The 17,661-nt window shown below is 46.0% G+C and overlaps 1 protein-coding gene across 1 annotated transcript in view; it reads left to right on the top strand.

Annotated features, from left to right (window-relative positions):
- The first annotated feature begins 2,962 nt into the window (after window positions 1-2,962).
- LOC139357790 (WW domain-binding protein 11-like) overlaps window positions 2,963-17,661 on the top strand; it is a 94,748-nt gene continuing 80,049 nt past the window's right edge. The window contains exon 1 of the mRNA XM_071076297.1: window positions 2,963-4,395. Coding sequence (XP_070932398.1) covers window positions 2,976-3,554 — 579 coding nt within the window. The 5' untranslated portion in view covers window positions 2,963-2,975 and the 3' untranslated portion in view covers window positions 3,555-4,395. The remainder of the gene's footprint in view (window positions 4,396-17,661) is intronic.

The raw sequence follows: 17,661 nt of genomic DNA, 5'->3' as shown, positions 1-17,661 counted from the left end.
TGGCTCATGCCTGTAATCCCAGCTCTCAGGGAGGCAGAGGCGGGAGGATAGCTTGAGCCCAGGAGTTTGAGACCTGCCTGGGTAATATAGCGAGACCCCGTTCTCCACAAAAAGGAAAAAAAAAAAAGAATTTCAAGAAATGCCCAATACCCCCTCTCCAACCACTCGACCTTTCAGCACCTCTCTACCACCCTCATCACTTACTCAACATTTAGTCCTAGTGAAGACCGCTCACTGGATTAGCAGGATCAAGAGGACATGCACAGAACATTCCATTCTGAGAACAATATCTTTAAATTATTTAGGCTTGTTTACCACCCTTCCCTATAGAGTAAAAGCATGATATGTTGCCAGCACTTTCACAATATACACCAGTTAGCACCATAGCAACCCAATCTTCTGCCCACCAAAAGATTAACACATCAGTAGAAAACAGGAAATTCAACAAAAATTAAAGTTTGACCTTAGACTCCCTCAACAGTTAAATGTCTTAAGCAGGAGCAGTGTCTTTCCATCACACCCACTTCATGCTACCCTTACAGCTTCCTGGCATAAGCAAGTTCTTGGGATTATACAAACTGCTGCTTCTGTTTCCAGCCCAGATTTCTAGAAATGAAACCCTGGAATTGAGGGAGAAACAAAAACAAATGTTCGCAGAAAGAGGGAGGAAAAAGCAATGTCTATATAATCGTAGTTTAAGTGAAACAATCACCATTAGCTACATCAAGCGCTTCCCCCCCCCCACCCCCCCAGTAAAACCACTGCAGATCTAAAACACTCCCTTGGTTTAAACCACACAAAAAGCCATTCAATAGGCACAATCCTACAGGTTTTCTGAGAGAAATAAGGAAGAGATCAAGTATAAGCTATGTAAAATTCACGCTCTGCACCTTATAAAGCAAACCTCAATGCTGTTAAATAACCAGTAGAAAACATCTACAAAAATCAAACTAAACACCTGTTCTTATAAGCAGCAGTCCTCTATTTTCTCTCTAAACCATATATTCCCAACTCAGACCCTCTTTGTGACCCACTGTTCCCAAAGCATCGAGTCTGATGAAGAAACAGAGAGAAAACGTTTCGGACATTCGTTCACAAAACCAAATTAGACCTTTCCACAAAGTACAGGAGATAAAACAGAAACACTTCCATTTTACCTAATTTATGGCAAATAGTTCAAGGAATGACTATTTGTTAAGCTGAATCAAACCCCACTGCTACCTTTAACCCAAAACTATTTCTAGTTCAAGAGCCAAGAGACCCAAGCAAATAATACTTTCTTTCCACATTATTCTCAACATGAAGAAATCCGACCCCCTTCCTACAACATCATAGCTTCTGTGAAACAAGCTGAGGCCCCTCTGGTCAACTTTTGTTGTTATTGTTGTTGTTGTTTTGTTTGCTTTTTTTTTTTTTTTTTTTTGAGATTAGCCTCCAACCAATTTCAAAAGAGGAGACAAACCTCAAACAAATTTAACCCTTGAGATCCACCCCTCAACTGTACCATATAATCTACGCTTCACGGCAGTAATGTTTTAAGCAGACACTTGATTTCTTAATCACTGAAATGTAAGCACCAGCCCTCACAAATCATCGCCACAGAGATTCCTCTTGGCATCCACAGAGGGTGCTGGGGCTGCAAGTCACTCAAGAACCCTTCACTTACCAACATCACACTCGACATTAAAAATTCACCCTCTCCGAAGAAAAAATGTCACCTTCTCCACAAGGACACCTGCCTGTTCAACACCTCTACAAGAAACGAGGACGGCCAAGCATGAGAGGCTAACAGACCCTCCAGCTTAAAAGTTTTCCTTCCCAGGAAACTCTCCGGCCACAACACCGTGGCCTGTCCTTGTCACACACACACAGGCTGTATTGTCAACCCCTCCGTCTTCCTCTAACGTCGTCAGACTGGGCAGCGTCTACCCATGGGGGTAACTGCTTTTAAAAAAAATTAAAAAGCAGCCACCACAGCTGGGTAGTAAGGACTGGAGACCCTGGTGTCCGATTTCTTCAGGTCTTTTCCAAGGGACTAGAGAGCGGCCTGAATTCTGTCACTGCCCACTAACCAACCCCACCTCCCAATCGCCCCTCGTCAACATGTTTGCTTCCCTTCCTCGGCCCTTTCGGCTGAACCCCAGGAAGGGGACCAAACACCGGCCGCGACAGGAACATGTCCAGTGTACATCCCATGTCTACCTCCGAAACCCCTTCTCGGGAGAAGGGGCGAGCAAGCGCGCCGGGGTCAAACCCGAGCGCCGTCGAGGGCTGCGCTGACGGAGAGGGACGCCGCGGTCGCCCCCATTTCGCGGTCCGGGCAGGCGAGACTCCGAGAGGTGAGCGGGCTGGCCAAGGTCACGGCGTCGTCGGGGCCGAGGGGCGCCCGCGCCGACTTCCGGCTCCCCCTCTCGGCGACGACCCGGGGCGCCCGCTCCCCACGCCGGGCAGGCGGCCGCGCAGCTCGCGCCCCCTCCGCGGATGCTCGCCCTCTCCGCGCTAACTAGGGCAACTGGAAAAGAGGCGGAGAGAAGTCGCTGCTGCAGCGATTTCCCTCGGCAGGGAGCAGCCCCCAGCTGGTGCCCGTGACAGCTGCGACCTCCGCCCCCTCCAGCCGCGCGGGGCCGCGAGGGGAACTCGGGGAAGTGGGAGGGGGATGGAGCGGGAGAAAGGAGAGCAGGGGGCGGAGGGGCGCCAGCTGCTCCCCGCCCCCTAGGGCCTCGGCGGCCGCGCGGCTCGTGACAGCTGCACCCACCGGGAGGCTCCGCACCCGCCGCCCGCCACTCACCTGCCGCCGCCGCCTCTGGGCCGCGCTCACCGGCGCCGCACTCGTCCGCGACCGTGGCGGCGGTGCCGCCGCGGCCTCAGCCGCTCCTCGGGCCCGGAGTCCGGCCCCCTGGGCCCAGGCGCCCGCCGCCGCCGCCGCCGCGGCTCTCCGGCCCCCTCCTCCGGAGCAGGGGTCCCCCCGCAGGGGGATGCAGAAGGAACCTGACGCAGGCTTGGCTCGAGGGAGCAGCAACGAACAGGAGGCCGAGGCGCTCAAGGCCGCGGTGCAGCCGTCGGAGGACAGAGCTCAGCAGATCGCGTCAGACTCCCGCTCGCCCAGCCTGAAGAACAGGCATTTCAGCCGCTCTCCGCGGCCGCCATGTTCTCCTCCTCGGCCGCCGCCGCCGCCGCCACCGCCCCCCGCTCGCGGCACCGCCCCCTTCGCGCCCCGCCCCGCCCCGCCCCGCCCGTTCCCGGCCGCCCGCCCGCCTGCCCGCCCGCCGCGCTTCCCCTGCCGGCTCCGGCCGCCCGGGCCCGGTGCCCGCGAGCTCCGACAGCGCGCCCCCAGCCCGCCGGGCCTGCCGGGCCCGCCGAGCGAGGAGTCTCCCCGCGCCCTCTGCCGGCTGCAGGCCCGCCCCAGCCCGCGTCCTAACGAAGTGTGGGAAAGGAGGCCCGAACTCTTCCCCGCCCGTCTCAACTCCTCCCCGCCCCTCTCCTGCCCTCCCCTCGGGGCGTTCCTCCCACTGCTGCCGGGAAGCGGCCTCGAACCCCAGGGCGCTCGCAGCTAGGCCGCCGGGCCTGCCGCCTCCCGCTGTTCTTTATCTTTCTGGGAAGGTGGCTGAACGGCGAGAGGCCCTGCGGACGGGGCGGAGTCGGCTCCGGGCCTGTCCCTCCACTCGGGTGTTCTGTTACTTTGAGCGAGACATATCCCGCAGGCCTCGTTTTTTATTCTGTAAAATTGGGAGGTGGTTGCCTAGATGATTTCACAGGCTATTAGACAAGAGAAAAGGAAGATCTTCTGCCCCCTTCGTTTTACAGATGAAAAGATCTGCCTGACACGTTCTGGCTTTGCAATTCCATGAATTATGTAAAATGTCTGTCATTCGCAGATCTTTTCCCTCAAGGGGACCACACCTTTCTTGTCTCCCTCTTTTTTTTTTTTTTTTTTTCTACTTGTCTAATAGAAGTGCTACTTCCAAACGTAGAGTGGTCCTTGTCACCAGAGGAATCGAACAGCTGCTGAACAGCCTCTCTGAGCCGCGATGGCCTTATCTGGACCGCATCCCTCATTCCAAAGGCTGGCAATGCAATATATACCCATCTCTCTCCCTGGGTTGTCGTAAGGATGAATGAGTCACTCGCCGTGGAAGTGCCTTGTAAAGCATACATCTGTCCATTCCTTTCTTGCATTCTTACCCCATTTCGCGCTCTTACCCTTCCTCAATCCTGTCCTGCTGCTGCTGTCTCCCGGCGTTCCTGATGTTTCGCTTCCTGTGTGTTCTCCCCTAAATCAATCTGTAAATCCTTAAGCCCTTCGCACCCTTCTCCCAACTGGGGAACCTGACCGCCTTGAAAACACCAACCTCCCTGGCACCTCTCTGAGTCAACGGCAGCCTCTTCCACAGGCAGGTACTTACTGTATGCTCTCACCATCCTCTTCCTGTCCTGGTCATGCTCATAAAGCAATCGCTAGACCACACCCCCACGTGCATTCATATATTCATTCATTTATAGATTCATTCTCCTGATTCTTATCGGAGACCTACTACTGGGGCCCTAGGTGCATTTCCTGAGCTCTGGCTTAGCAGTACCTCTAGCCACCCGCAGAGTCCCTAACCCCAATAACAGCTGAAAATACCCGGGCACTCACCAGTTTCGTCCCCTAATGTAGCGCCTACTTCCCAATCTAGTCCAATGCAGACTGTGTGAAAGTGCCTTGTATTGGCCTCTGGCGCCAACAAATGAGCCACCTGTACAAGGTACTCCTGTCTCCACTGTACTCTAGTAACTGCTGAAGGCCAAATCTAGTGGTCACTTCAGTCCTTCTCTCATGTGGCCTTTCTACAGCACGTGATACTGCTAACTCCTCCTTTTTGAAACTCTCTTCCCCTGTCATCAACATGAGTCTCTCTACCTGATTTCTGAACTTCCGTTCGTGTGTGCTTTTCTTGGGTTGCTCCTTTTTACAGGGCCATAACAAATGTTGGTATCCTCAAGGATACCAACATTTTTTTCCTTCCTCTCCTCTGGCTTCGGCTGACTGTTTATTTCCACAGCTTCAACTGTTAACAACTGCTGCATTTCCTTCTTCCAGTCTCCCACTCTGCAGCCCAGGGTCGTAATCAACTTTAAAATATCCTCAGAACAAGCAGTGCTAAGATTTTGTTGAATGACAAATTATTTAGGTGTTAATTTATATTGCCATAACCATCCATGCATGCTAAAGAGTTCCTTTTCTAGAATGGTACTGTTTCTTTTTTGTTGTTGTTGAAACGAAGTCTTGCTCTTGTCGCCCAGGCTGGAGTGCAGTGGCGTGATCTCGGCTCACTGCAGCCTCTGCCTCCTGGGTTCAAGTGATTCTCCTGCCTCAGCCTCCTGAGTAGCTGGGATTACAGGCACCCGCCACCATGCCTGGCTAATTTTTTGTATTTTTAGTAGAGACTGGGTTTCGCCATGTTGGCCAGGCTGTTCTTGAACTCCTCACGTCAGGTGATCCACCTGCCTCAGCCTCCCAAAGTGCTGGGATTACAGTTGTGAGCCACTGTGCCTAGTAATGTTTCTTAAATAATAACCCTTTGACATTTTTCTCCTTCCTGTACAAGTCATAATCACTTTGTCTCCAATTGGTAATCTTTTATCTGGTCATATTCAACTTCTCTCAGACTCCATCTACTTTTACTAAACAGGCCCATTTTCCTAATCCACCCCCAGCAACCCTAAATACAAGGCCAAAAGATTCATTAGATTTACTTCGTGACTCTACAGGTAGTCTCTCTAAAATCCATTTACTTTAGCTGTTTAAAATTTATTTACTCCCAAAATACAATGCCAATCAACAAGGAAGACTAACTCCGATTAAATGAAAATGCTTTGAAGATATTTTTAAATGAAAATGTAAGACAACATTTAACTCTTATAGCCCAGATAGAACTGGTTTTAGTCCAAACCGTATTGTTTCCATAAATTAATAATAATCCTTTGGTGGACTAAAAACACCCTAGTTCTACGGGCAAGATCTAGAACATACCTGTTGGATTTTCTCCAAAGCATAATAGATTTCCAGTTCTACAAAATATATGGCTAGTATGCCTGAAATTACTCCAGTTACTGAGGCAAGAATTGATTTAACTTTGACATTCTTTTTTTTCAAATAGTTTTTTGTTTTATAATAATGATACTCACAAAATATTCAAACAATAAAGAACAGTACAAAAAGTTTAAAAATAAACTTTGTCAAGCCAGAGAGAAACATAGAAAACATGTTTCCACACCTTTCTTTATATATATTTGCACATATAAATACACTATATGTAGTCAATTTTACATAAAAATAAAATCACGCCTGTAAGGCCAGCACTTTGGGAGGCCGAGGCAGGTGAATCACCTGAGGTCAGGAGTTCAGGACCAGCCTGGCCAACATTGTGAAACCCCGTCTCTACCGAAAATACAAAAATTAGCTGGGTGTGGAGGTGGGCGGCTGTAATCCCAGCTAGTCAGGAGGCTAAGGCAGGAAAATCGCTTGAACCCAGGAGGTGGAAGCTGCAGTGAGCCGAGATCACACCACTGCACTCCAACCTGGGCAACATAGTGAGAGTCCATCTCAAAATAAATAAAATAAAATCACACGATAAATGCTCATCAGTAATCTGGTGCCTTTTACTGTACAATTCATCACTAATAGTTGAATACTCTTGCATTGTATATCTGTTTAGCCATTTAATTCCTTACTAAAAATGTTTACATTGTCTCTTTTTATTTGTATGTTTATTTTTGTAAATCATGCTGTAATTCTAATGCATGCCTCTGTGCAGTTTAGAAATTATTTTCTTAAATTTCTAGAAGATGAATTGTTGGCTCAAAGGGTACATGTTAATTTTTTTACTACATTATTTACCAAACTGGCCTCCAGAAAAATTGTTTCAATCTGTGGTCCTAGCTATAGTGCATGAGCCTACAACTTGCCCATAACCAGCTCTGGATTTTACTCATTTCACTTTGAATAATCTTTAATTTCTACATCTGCTTAAAGGATAGATGTTAAGAAGACTAGGTTTAGAGTTAGGGAGACCCAGGTTTGAAATGGTTTTGCCACTTACTAGCTGTGTGAAACCTGGGCCAAACCACTTCAACATCTCCAAGACTCAATGTCCACATCTGTAAAATAGGATGCTAGCACTTGCCTCAAAGGATTGTTGCTAAGATTAAATGAAATAATGTATGTAAAGCACTCAATACAGTATTTGACGTTTAGAATTGCCCATGAGAAAGTAAATATTAGCTCACACTGAGAAGGTAAAAACTCTGCTCAACTGTTCATCAGGCTAGAAAAATAGGCACAGATAAAGCCAGCTGCAAAGTTAACAGGATGCAGTGTCTCCTAAGGACGTGCTGCAGCTGTAAAGTATCATAATAACCGCCTTCTTCAAGTGACTACAGCTTTCCTACTCACTCAGAAACATTGTTCTCTAAAATCATAGACATCACAGACTTTGGTGTTTGCAATTATATCAGTAAAAATGAAGCAGCCCCAATTTACGACCCAGGTGCAGTGCTTTGGGTGGGGGGGTTTCTGGACATAGCATTGTACACCTATCTTAACTTTATTGTTTCTGAACAACACGATTCTCAGTCTACTTTGCAGTCCAGGCTGGACATTGACCCCTTTACACATAGCTAAGCTTTACTTTGAGTCTATCAAAATTCTGCTTTATTTAAACTGTATCTTGGCTCTGCTAAAGGTTACTATCTTCTAGCATGTGTTATTAAGTAGAAGTATGTATTACATATTCATAGAGTTCCATTTGGAACATCTTACAAATTTATTTTTAACAATTAAAAAAAATGGTATTTGTGAAGTTAGCCACAGTTAAGCAAGTTGAATGGTTTTTGCCTCCATGTGAAACTGGTCTGGGATTAAGTTTCTTAGAGTTTCTTTCAGTTTTAGTACCCCCCTAAACAGTCACTTGGGTGATAAAACTTATTGCCCAGGAAGCTGGTTTTTTGTTTTTTGGGGGTTTTTTTTGAGACTGAGTCTCACTCTGTCACCCAGGCTGAATTGCAGTGGGACGACCTCGGCAGGCACCTGCCACCACGCCCGGCTAATTTTTGTATTTTTAGTAGAGATGGGGTTTCACCATTTTGGCCAGGCTGGTCTCGAACTCCTGACCTCAAGTGATCCATCCACCTCAAGCCTCCCAAAATGGTGAGATTACAGGCATGAGCCACCGCGCCCGGCCTGATTTTTAAAAGTCAAATAAAAAACACTATGTCAGTGTTCCATTATCAAAAAATAGGATCTCTGATCTCTTCAGCAGATCTTGTTGATTAGTTACTGTAACTTTATTTCCATACATTACGCAGCAGTTATTTTTTAGAATATTCTTAGATTCTATGTTAGTTAATTCACTTTTCAGAACTAACTACTTAGCAATATTATCTTGCTTCATGCTTGGTGGTGAATTCTCCAGTGTTATATTCAGTTCCAAGAATGATATTTGAACATGTTCACACCAATTGGGTCTTGGACCCAATAGCAAGGTAGGTGTAAACATGTGCAAGTATTAGTCTTCCTTTCCTGAATGACCACTTCACATCTTTTAGTTTCAACAATTGTCTTGTTTCTCCTAAGGTGTGTATTATTCATGCACATTCATCTTAACTAAGAAGATGAAGGTACCATAAAATTTCTCTGTTTTTTTAGATCTAAATTTTTGAGATTATATTCTCTATGGTGGACATTTTGGTTATTTTAAATCTTTCACTATTAAAAGCACACTGCAGTGAATGCTTTCCTTGCACCCTCCTGAGATTAAAAGATAATCTATTTTCTGAGTATTAATGGGGTAAAACACAGGCATGCCTCCCTAACATATGTGGGCTTAAATCAGACTTGCTGTAGCGGCATCTCAGTTTTGAAGTCTGGATACCAAAGCCAGTTGTACACGTAGGAGGATTGGATTGGCAGTGGCCTGTGTTGTGTGCTCTGAGAGATGCCAGACATATCCCCACCCCCAAGCTTACCATAGTGCCTACAATTTCAACAACAAAGATTCATTCCTTTGGGTTTATAATTTGCTATCTCAGGGTAATCCTTTAAACAAATAATTCCTCCCTAATTATGGTTATTGAAGAAAATTGAGAACATACAGAGAAGTTAATAAATGAAAATAGAAATTACCTATAGCTCACAACTCAAAAACCACTACTGTTAACATTTTGGTATTTTGTTTTCCTTTCCCATACATGAAATTGAAAAGTTGATTGTCTTAGTCCGTTTTCATGCTGCTGATAAGGGCATACTCAAGACTAGGCAATTTACAAAAGAAAAAGGTTCAATTGGACTTACAGTTCCATGTGGCTAGGAAGGTCCAACAATTATGGCAGAAGATGAAAGGCACTTCTTACATGGCAAAGGTCCAACAATCATGGCGGAAGATGAAAGGCACTTCTTACATGGCGGCAGCAAGAGAGAATGAGTAGGAAGCAAAAGTGGAAACCCCTGATAAACCCATCAGATCTCATGAGACTTATTTGCTATCATGAGAATAGCATGGGAAAGACCAGCCCTCATGATTCAATTACCTCCACTGGGTCCCTCCCACAACACATGGGAATTCTGGGAGATACAGTTCAAAAGTTGAGATTTGGGTGGGGACACAGTGAAACCATATCATTCCACCCCTGGCCTCTCCAAATCTCATGTCCTCATATTTCAAAACCAATCATGCCTTCGAAGCAGTCCCCCAAAGTCTTAACTCATTCCAGCACTAACCCAAAGGCCACAGTCTAAAGTCTTATCTGAGACAAGTCCCTTTTGCCTATGAGTCTGTAAAATCAAAAGCTAGCTATTTACTTCCTAGATACAATGGGGGTACAGGTATTGGGTAAATACAGCCATTCCAAATGGGAGAAATTGGCCAAAACAAAGGAGTTACAGGGCATGTGGAAGTCTGAAATCCAATAGGGCAGTCAAATTTTAAAGCTCCAAAATTATCTCCTTTGACTCCAGGTCTCACGTCCAGGTCATGCTAATGCAAGAGGTGTGTTCCCATGGTCTTGGGAAGCTCCGCCCCTGTGGCTTTGCAGGATACAGGCTCCCTCCTGGATGCTTTCATGGGATCATGTTGAGTGTCTGCAGCTTTTCTAGGCACATGGTGCAAGCTGTTGATCTACCATTCTGGGGTCTGGAGGACGGCAGCCCTCTTCTCACAGCTCCACTAGGCAGTGGCCCAGAAGGGACTCTCTGTGGGGGCTCTGACCCCACATTTCCCTTCCACACTGCCCTAGCAGAGGTTCCCCATGAGGGCCTGACCCCGCAACAAACTTCTGCCTGGGCATCTGGGTGTTTCCATACTTCTTCTGAAATATAGACGGAGGTTCCCAAACCTCAATTTTTGACTTCTGTGCACCCACAGGCTCAACACCACGTGGAAGCTGCCAAGTCTTGGAGCTTCTACCCTCTGAAGCCACAGTCCAAGCTGTACATTGGCCCCTTTCAGCCATGGCTTGGAGCTTCTACCCTCTGAAGCCACAGTCCAAGCTGTACATTGGCCCCTTTCAGCCATGGCTGGAGTGGCTAGGACTGAGGACACCAAGTTCCTAGGCTGCACACAGCACTGGCGCCCTGGGCCAGGCCCACAAAACCACATTTTCCTCCTGGGCCTCCAGGGCTGTGGTGGGAAGGGCTGCTGTGAAGGTCTCTGACATGCCCTGGGGACATTTTCCCCATGGTCTTGGAGATTAACATTAGGTTCCTTGCTACTTATGCAAATTTCTGCAGCCAGCTTGAATTTCTCCCCAGAAAATGGGTTTTTCTTTTCTATCACATAGTCAGGCTGCAAATTTTCTGAATTTTTATGCTCTGTTTCCCTTTTAAAACAGAATGCCTTTAGCAGCACCCAAGTCACCTTTTGAATGCTTTGCTGCTCAGAAATTTCTTCCACCAAATACTGTAAATCATCTCTCTCAAGTGAAAGTTCCACAAATCTCTAGGGCAGGGTCAAAATGCTGCCAGTCTCTTTGCTAAAACATAGCAGGAGTCACCTTTGCTGCAGTTCCCAACAAGTTCCTCATCTCCATCTGATACCACCTCAGCCTGAACTTTGTTATTCATATCACTATCAGCTATCACTACCAAGAATTCAGATACTTGTAAAAGGAGGAGAAAATTACTTGTGCCTTATGCCTCTCATGGATTCAATCAAGCTAATGGTTTTCTTCCCATTTGGGGAAGATAAGGACCCTGGAAGAAGTAAGTATAATAGAAAGGAAGGCAGAGGCCACTGAAGAGAAACGTTACCCTTTTTCTAGCTCAACCAGCCTGTCTGAGAACAACGGAAATAGTTGCTAAGATGACGTTCTTTCCACCTTCATTAGATAGTGGATTCCACCAGCTTTTGAGCTCCCTGAGGGTGGGACCTCTGCGTCCAGCATAATGCCAACAGTCTTATTTTTTATTAGATTTGGCTTTCAAAAGAATGCACACTTGTGCACTTCATGTGCTGATGCAACTAAACAGCTTTTGACACACCAATTCATTCCTTCCTATCTCTGCTGACCAATGATGACTGTGAACTTTCTCATGAAGATGGCCCCTCCCCACTGCCGGTGCTGAGAAACAGGATCTAGCAAGGCAGCTGATACATGGGTGATAGCTCATGGGGGTGCCCACTAGTGCCCTCTGAAGAGTCCCCAGGCAGACCTTTCTGAAGGGGTCCTTTCTGGTGAGCCCTTAGACAACTCATGGAGGGCTGGCCATCCCATGGCCAAAATGTCTTCGCACTCCCATGACGCCACCAAGCTGCAGACAGCACCAGGTTCAAGCAGGTGGTAGTGGAACCTCCTGGGTGGCTAGGTGGTGAGAAGGGCCCACTCTCTCAGCTTGGTGGGAGATGAGGGGACACACTCCTCTTTCCCTCTCACCTTCCGGGGGCTAACTAAATTCTGCAGAGGGAAGGCATGAGAAACCAGAAAGGGGAAATTCCCAGCTGTACTTCCTCAATCCCAAAGGCAAGCTGACAAGCCCCAAGCTTTCAAATACAGGAATCAGATTCACTCCGGCAATCATTCAGTAAACATTTATTAAAAGCCCACTATGGGCCAAGCATTATTCTAAGTGCTGGGGGTGCAGTGGAAAATTTCTGTCCTCAAAAGTTTACATTGCAGGAAAAAAAGATACATAAATAAACAAGTAAATAAATGAGGACAGCTTTTATGTAAGTAGAACATATAAAGTACAAACATTAATGCTAAAATGATTCAATGTATTAATCACTCTGATTCATGCCCAGAATTTCTCTTCGGTACCAAGCTGAATAAAATCTAAGAATATTTTCAGTTCAATTTAACAAACTGAGTGCCTACTTCCTACAGTGGGCTCGAAAACTGTAAAGACCAAAAAGAGGCTCCCTGCCCTCCAGACACTCATCTTCTAATACAGAAGTTTAATGTATTCAACTAATCACCATAGTCAGTGGTTGCTCTACATATCTTCGTTTAGGGAGGGGAGATGTATGTACTTCCATTCATGCAGCCAGCACATCCGGGGTCCACAAGCTTAGAACCTGCACTTAGCTTCTCATTCAATGCACAATGTGTACAGCTATGATTCTAAGAGTTCGTTTCACCCCTCCTCTCTTCTACACTGCCTAATTCTCCTTGCTTCCCTCTTCCCTAACTACTATTTCTCCCGGAGCTATCAGAGACTCCCTTGCATTCCTATTGTTCCTAGGGTCAGGAGACACTGGCCACACTTTGCTGGTGCTTTCCTCATCTAATTAGACTGAGTTTCCTACATCCACAGACTCCTAAGGCAGGAAAGAATTACTGGTACAATGTACTCATGTTACAGATCAAACAATTGAGGCCCAGAGAAATTAAGTGACTTATCCAAGGTCAAATGCTTAGTTGCTTCCTACAGGAGGCATTTTTGCTGAAGTGAGTCTAGGGAAAGGTTTTCAGGGACAGAGTTTCACAGACTTAAAGGGTTGTGCTTGCCTGCTGCTCCCTGTTAGCATAGAAATGAAAAAGAACCCCTCAGTTAACCAAATACAGGTAATGCACAGAGCACTAAAATCACCTGGCCACCTGGAGATGTGGGAGTAGGAGCAGGATTACTAGTGGTCAAGAAGTAAGTGGACAGTGAGGGGTCAAGGCTGACTCCCTTGTGAAGTCTGTTGATGGGGAAAGAGGATGGTAGTCAATAACTTAAATGGGCTGGGCGCGGTGGCTCACGCCTGTAATCCCAACACTTTGGGAGGCCGAGGTGGGTGGATCACCTGAGGCCAGGAGTTCCAGACCAGCCTGACCAACATGGTGAAACCCTGTCTTTACTAAAAATACAAAAATTCGCCGGGTGTGGTGGCAGACGCCTGTAATCCCAGCTACTCGGGAGGCTGAGGCAGGAGAATCACTTGGACCCAGGAGGTGGAGGTTGCAGTGAGCTGAGATTGCGCCTTTGCACTCTAACCTGGGTGACAGAGCAAGACTCCTTCTCAAAAATAAATAAATAAAAATAAACAAATAACTTAAATGAAGAAAAGAGTATTCTTATTACAGAAATGCAAATCAGAACCACAGTGAGATACCATCTCACACTAGTTAGAATGGCCATTATTAAAAAGTCAAAAACAACAGATGCTGGAGAGGTTGCAGAGAAAAGGGAATGCTTATACACTGTTGGTGGGAGTGTAAATTAGTTCAACCATTGTGGAAAGCAGTGTGGTGATTCCTCAAAAAGCTAAAAACAGAACTGCCATTCAACCCAGCAATCCCATTACTGGGTGTATACCCAAAGGAATATAAATCCTTCTACCATAAAGACACATGGTCATATATGTTCACTGCAGCACTATTCACAATAGCAAGGACATGGAATCAACCTAAATGCCCATTAATGGCAGAATGGATAACAAAAATGTGGTATGGATACACTATGGAATACTATGCAGCCATGAAAAGGAATGAGATCATGTCCTTTGCAGGAACATGGATGGAGCTAAGGGCCATTATCCATAGCAAAGTAATGCAGGAACAAGAAACCAAATGCCACATGTTCTCACTTAGAGGTGGGAGCTAAGTGATGAGAATATGTAGACACAAAGAGGGGAACAACACACACTGGGGCCTACTTGAGGATGGAGGGTGAGAGGAGGGAGAGGATGAGAAAAAAGAACTATTGGTTGCTAGGCTTACTACCTAGATGACAAAATAATCTTTATAACAAACCCCCATGACACGTTTACCTATATAACAAACCTGGATATGTACCTTGAACCTAAAATAAAAGAAAAAAAAGTAAAGAAGATTATCATTTCAGGAAAAGGGAGACATAAACATGCTGGTGGGCATAGGGAGAAGATCATTTATTAGAAAAGATTGAAGTTGAGAGGCCAGGCATGGTGGCTCACACCTATAATCCCAGCACTTTGGGAGGCTGAAGTGGGTGGATCATCTAAGGTCAGAGGTCAAGAGTTCAAGACCAGCCTGGCCAACATGGTGAAACTTCATCTCTACTAAAAGTACAAAAATTAACCAGGCATGGTGGTAGGTACCTGTAATCCCAGCTACTCAGGAGGCTGAAACAGGAGAATCGCTTGAACCTGGAAGGTGGAGGCTGCAGTGAGCCGAGAACCTGCCATTGCACTTCAGCCTGGACGACAGAATGAGACTCTGTCTCAAAAAAAAAAAAAGAAAGAAAAAAAGAAAAGAAAAGAAAAGAGAAGATTGAAGTTGAAAGAAAGGAAAAAAAAAAAGACCAAACAAGGTTTACGGGATGAAATTAAAGCCACAAATGGTGACATGACTTCTTGGCTTATCCTGTTCTGCCATATCTACTTGACACTAAATTCCATGAGGACAAGGGCCACATCAGGTTTTGCTTACCAGGTTTTGGCACACAGTAGGAGCTCTGTAATATCTGTCAGAAAAACAAATGAATGAACAAATGATAAGGGGACCTTCCAGTGCTTTACTTATGTACTCAGCAAAAGTTTAAGTCCAAATTAAAGAAGGGGAAAAAAAAGAAGCAAGGAGATTGAAATATAAAACAGATGCCTGCTTTGGCCTCTTTGGCCGATATATTGGATGACATCCAAGAAACCAAGACAAATTTTCAGTAGTCACTGCCGTAGAGAGAAGCTGACAGTTCTGGGGACTTCAGTGCTGATATTAATTGGAACTGTACACTACAGCATGAAGTTATTCATCATCCTGAGTTTTCAGTGCCAAATGAAATCTATCATGTAAATCTTGATGTGAATAGCACAGCAGCTGGTGCCCTTGATAGAAATTAAACAAAACAAATAGAGACATTATACATATATATAGGGGGGATATTAAACATTTTTAACAATGGATATGACTCAGAAGCTGACCAACAGACCAACCCTAAGCCACCAGTGTGGCTGCACCTGTCCATACTATCAGCACTGCACATGGCTATTGCTTATATTGATACTCAGAAACCAATAGTGCTAAGTTTTTAAAAGGCTCTCTTGCTGAGTGGAAGAGAGAGTGTGCAAAGCAATGTCGCATGCTACAGAAGCAACTTCTTCCCCACAAATTCTCAGCCTGAAGCTTCTCTGTCCAGTAGAGCAAGGCCTTACTCACTATTCCTTCAACTTTGTCCTCCAAACTTCAGCAACCCCTCATACTGGCCACTTGTCTTGATATCTGTCATCCTTGACTAATCTAGTTTGTGAACTGGCAGCACCTGTATGAGACCTGCCCTTCCTTAATCCATATGCCAATTTCCTTCACTAGCCTGCAACTATCCCCAATATCTGCCACCCCCTCTCATCATGTATCTGACAGGCCAGGTTCCTGACAAGACTTAATCACAGAAAATATTCAAAGAAAATTTTATGACATTGAGGACTGATGGTAGAAAACTTAGCTTCAAGAAGTTGCAGACTGATAATTATACCAGGAGATAAGATTATAATCCCTTGAATACTGAGGGATCTGTGAGAGGATTTGTGGGTGCTTCAAGAGCAGGTCTTAAAAGACGGCTAGGATTCAGAAAAGAAGGGAAGAAGTAGGGAGCACTCCTAGAAGAGAGAACAATGTAAACAAAAGCAGAGGGTTGGAAATGTTTTATTTATTTTTTTTTTTTTTTGAGACGGAGTCTCGCTCTGTCACCCAGGCTGGAGTGCAGTGGCCGGATCTCAGCTCACTGCAAGCTCCGCCTCCCGGGTTCACGCCATTCTCCTACCTCAGCCTCCTGAGTAGCTGGGACTACAGGCGCCTGCCACCTCGCCCGGTGAGTTTTTTGCTTTTTTTTTTTTTTTTTTTTTTTTTTTTTTTTTAGTAGAGACGCGGTTTCACCGTGTTAGCCAGGATGGTCTCGATCTCCTGACCTCGTGATCCACCTGTCTCGGCCTCCCAAAGTGCTGGGATTACAGGCTTGAGCCACCGCGCCCGGCCCCCTTTATTTTTTATTAAGGAGAGAATTTATACTTGTTCCAGGTAGAGAGGTATGCTCATGTAAAGAAAGTGCACTGCATTTTGGAGGGTTTTGTTTTTGGTTTTTTGGTTTTGTTGTTGTTGTTGTTGTTGTTGTTGAGAGGGAGTTTCGTTCTTGTTGCCCAGGCTGGAGTGCAGTGGTGTGATCTCGGCTCACTGCAACCTCCGCCTCCCAGGTTCAAGCAAGTCTCCTGTCTCAGCCTCCCAGGTAACTAGGATAACAGGCACATGCCACCATGCCAGCTAATTTTTGTATTTTTAGTAGAGACGGGGTTTCATCATATTGATCAGGCTGGTCTCGAGCTCCTGACCTTAGGTGATCCACCCACCTCAGCCTCCCAAAGTGCTGGGATTACAGGCGTGAGCCCCCGCGCCCAGCATTTGGAGGGTTCTCAGAACATGATCCATTTGTAACTCCTTCTGCGCTATTCCAGGCTGGATCTGGGAGCTGAGGCAGGAAAAGAAGAAACGAAAGACTGACACATGGGATTGCAAAGTGTAGGGTGGAGGGAGATCAAGAGACAGCAAACTGGGGCGTGGCTAGAATCAAGATAAACTCATGAGAGAGGCAGAACTAGTTATGAGGTAACCAGGCTGACTGAGAGAGGCTGGGGCAGAGCAGGCTTTGAAAGCGAAGTGGGAAGCAGCACCTGCAGCAACTCCCTAAGGCCCCAGAATGCAGCACAAGAGCTTTCTAAAAGCCTTGTCTGGGGACAGGGAGGGTGCCATTAAGAGAACGACAGCATTTTGGACAATATATAGATGGCATGGGGTCATCACTGTGAAGATTATAGACCAGAAGCCAACATAATGGTATTTAGAAAAATGAATTAAGTAGCACTGTAGGAACAGAGTTAGAAAGGATAACATATCCAGACATGATTTTTTTTTTTTTTTGAGACGGAGTTTTGCTCTTGTTGCCCAGGCTGGAGTGCAATGGCATGATCTTGGCTCACTGCAACCTCTGCCTCCTGGGTTCAAGCAATTCTCCTGCCTCAGCCTCCTGAGTAGCTGGGATTACAGGCGTGCACCACCACGCCCAGCTAATTTTTTGTGTTTTTAGTAGAAACAGGGTTTCACTATGTTAGCCAGGCTGGTCTCGAACTCCTGATCTCAGATGTTCCACCTGCCTTGGCCTCCCAAAGTGCTGGGATTACAGGCATAAGTCACCTAGCCTGGCCCAAGATTTTTTTTTTTTTTTTTTTTTTTTTG

The sequence above is a fragment of the Macaca nemestrina genome, chromosome 13, assembly GCF_043159975.1.
Source record: "Macaca nemestrina isolate mMacNem1 chromosome 13, mMacNem.hap1, whole genome shotgun sequence".
NCBI lineage: Eukaryota > Metazoa > Chordata > Mammalia > Primates > Cercopithecidae > Macaca > Macaca nemestrina.
Note: the sequence above shows the minus strand (reverse complement) of the source record. Positions and strands in the feature narration are given on the sequence as shown.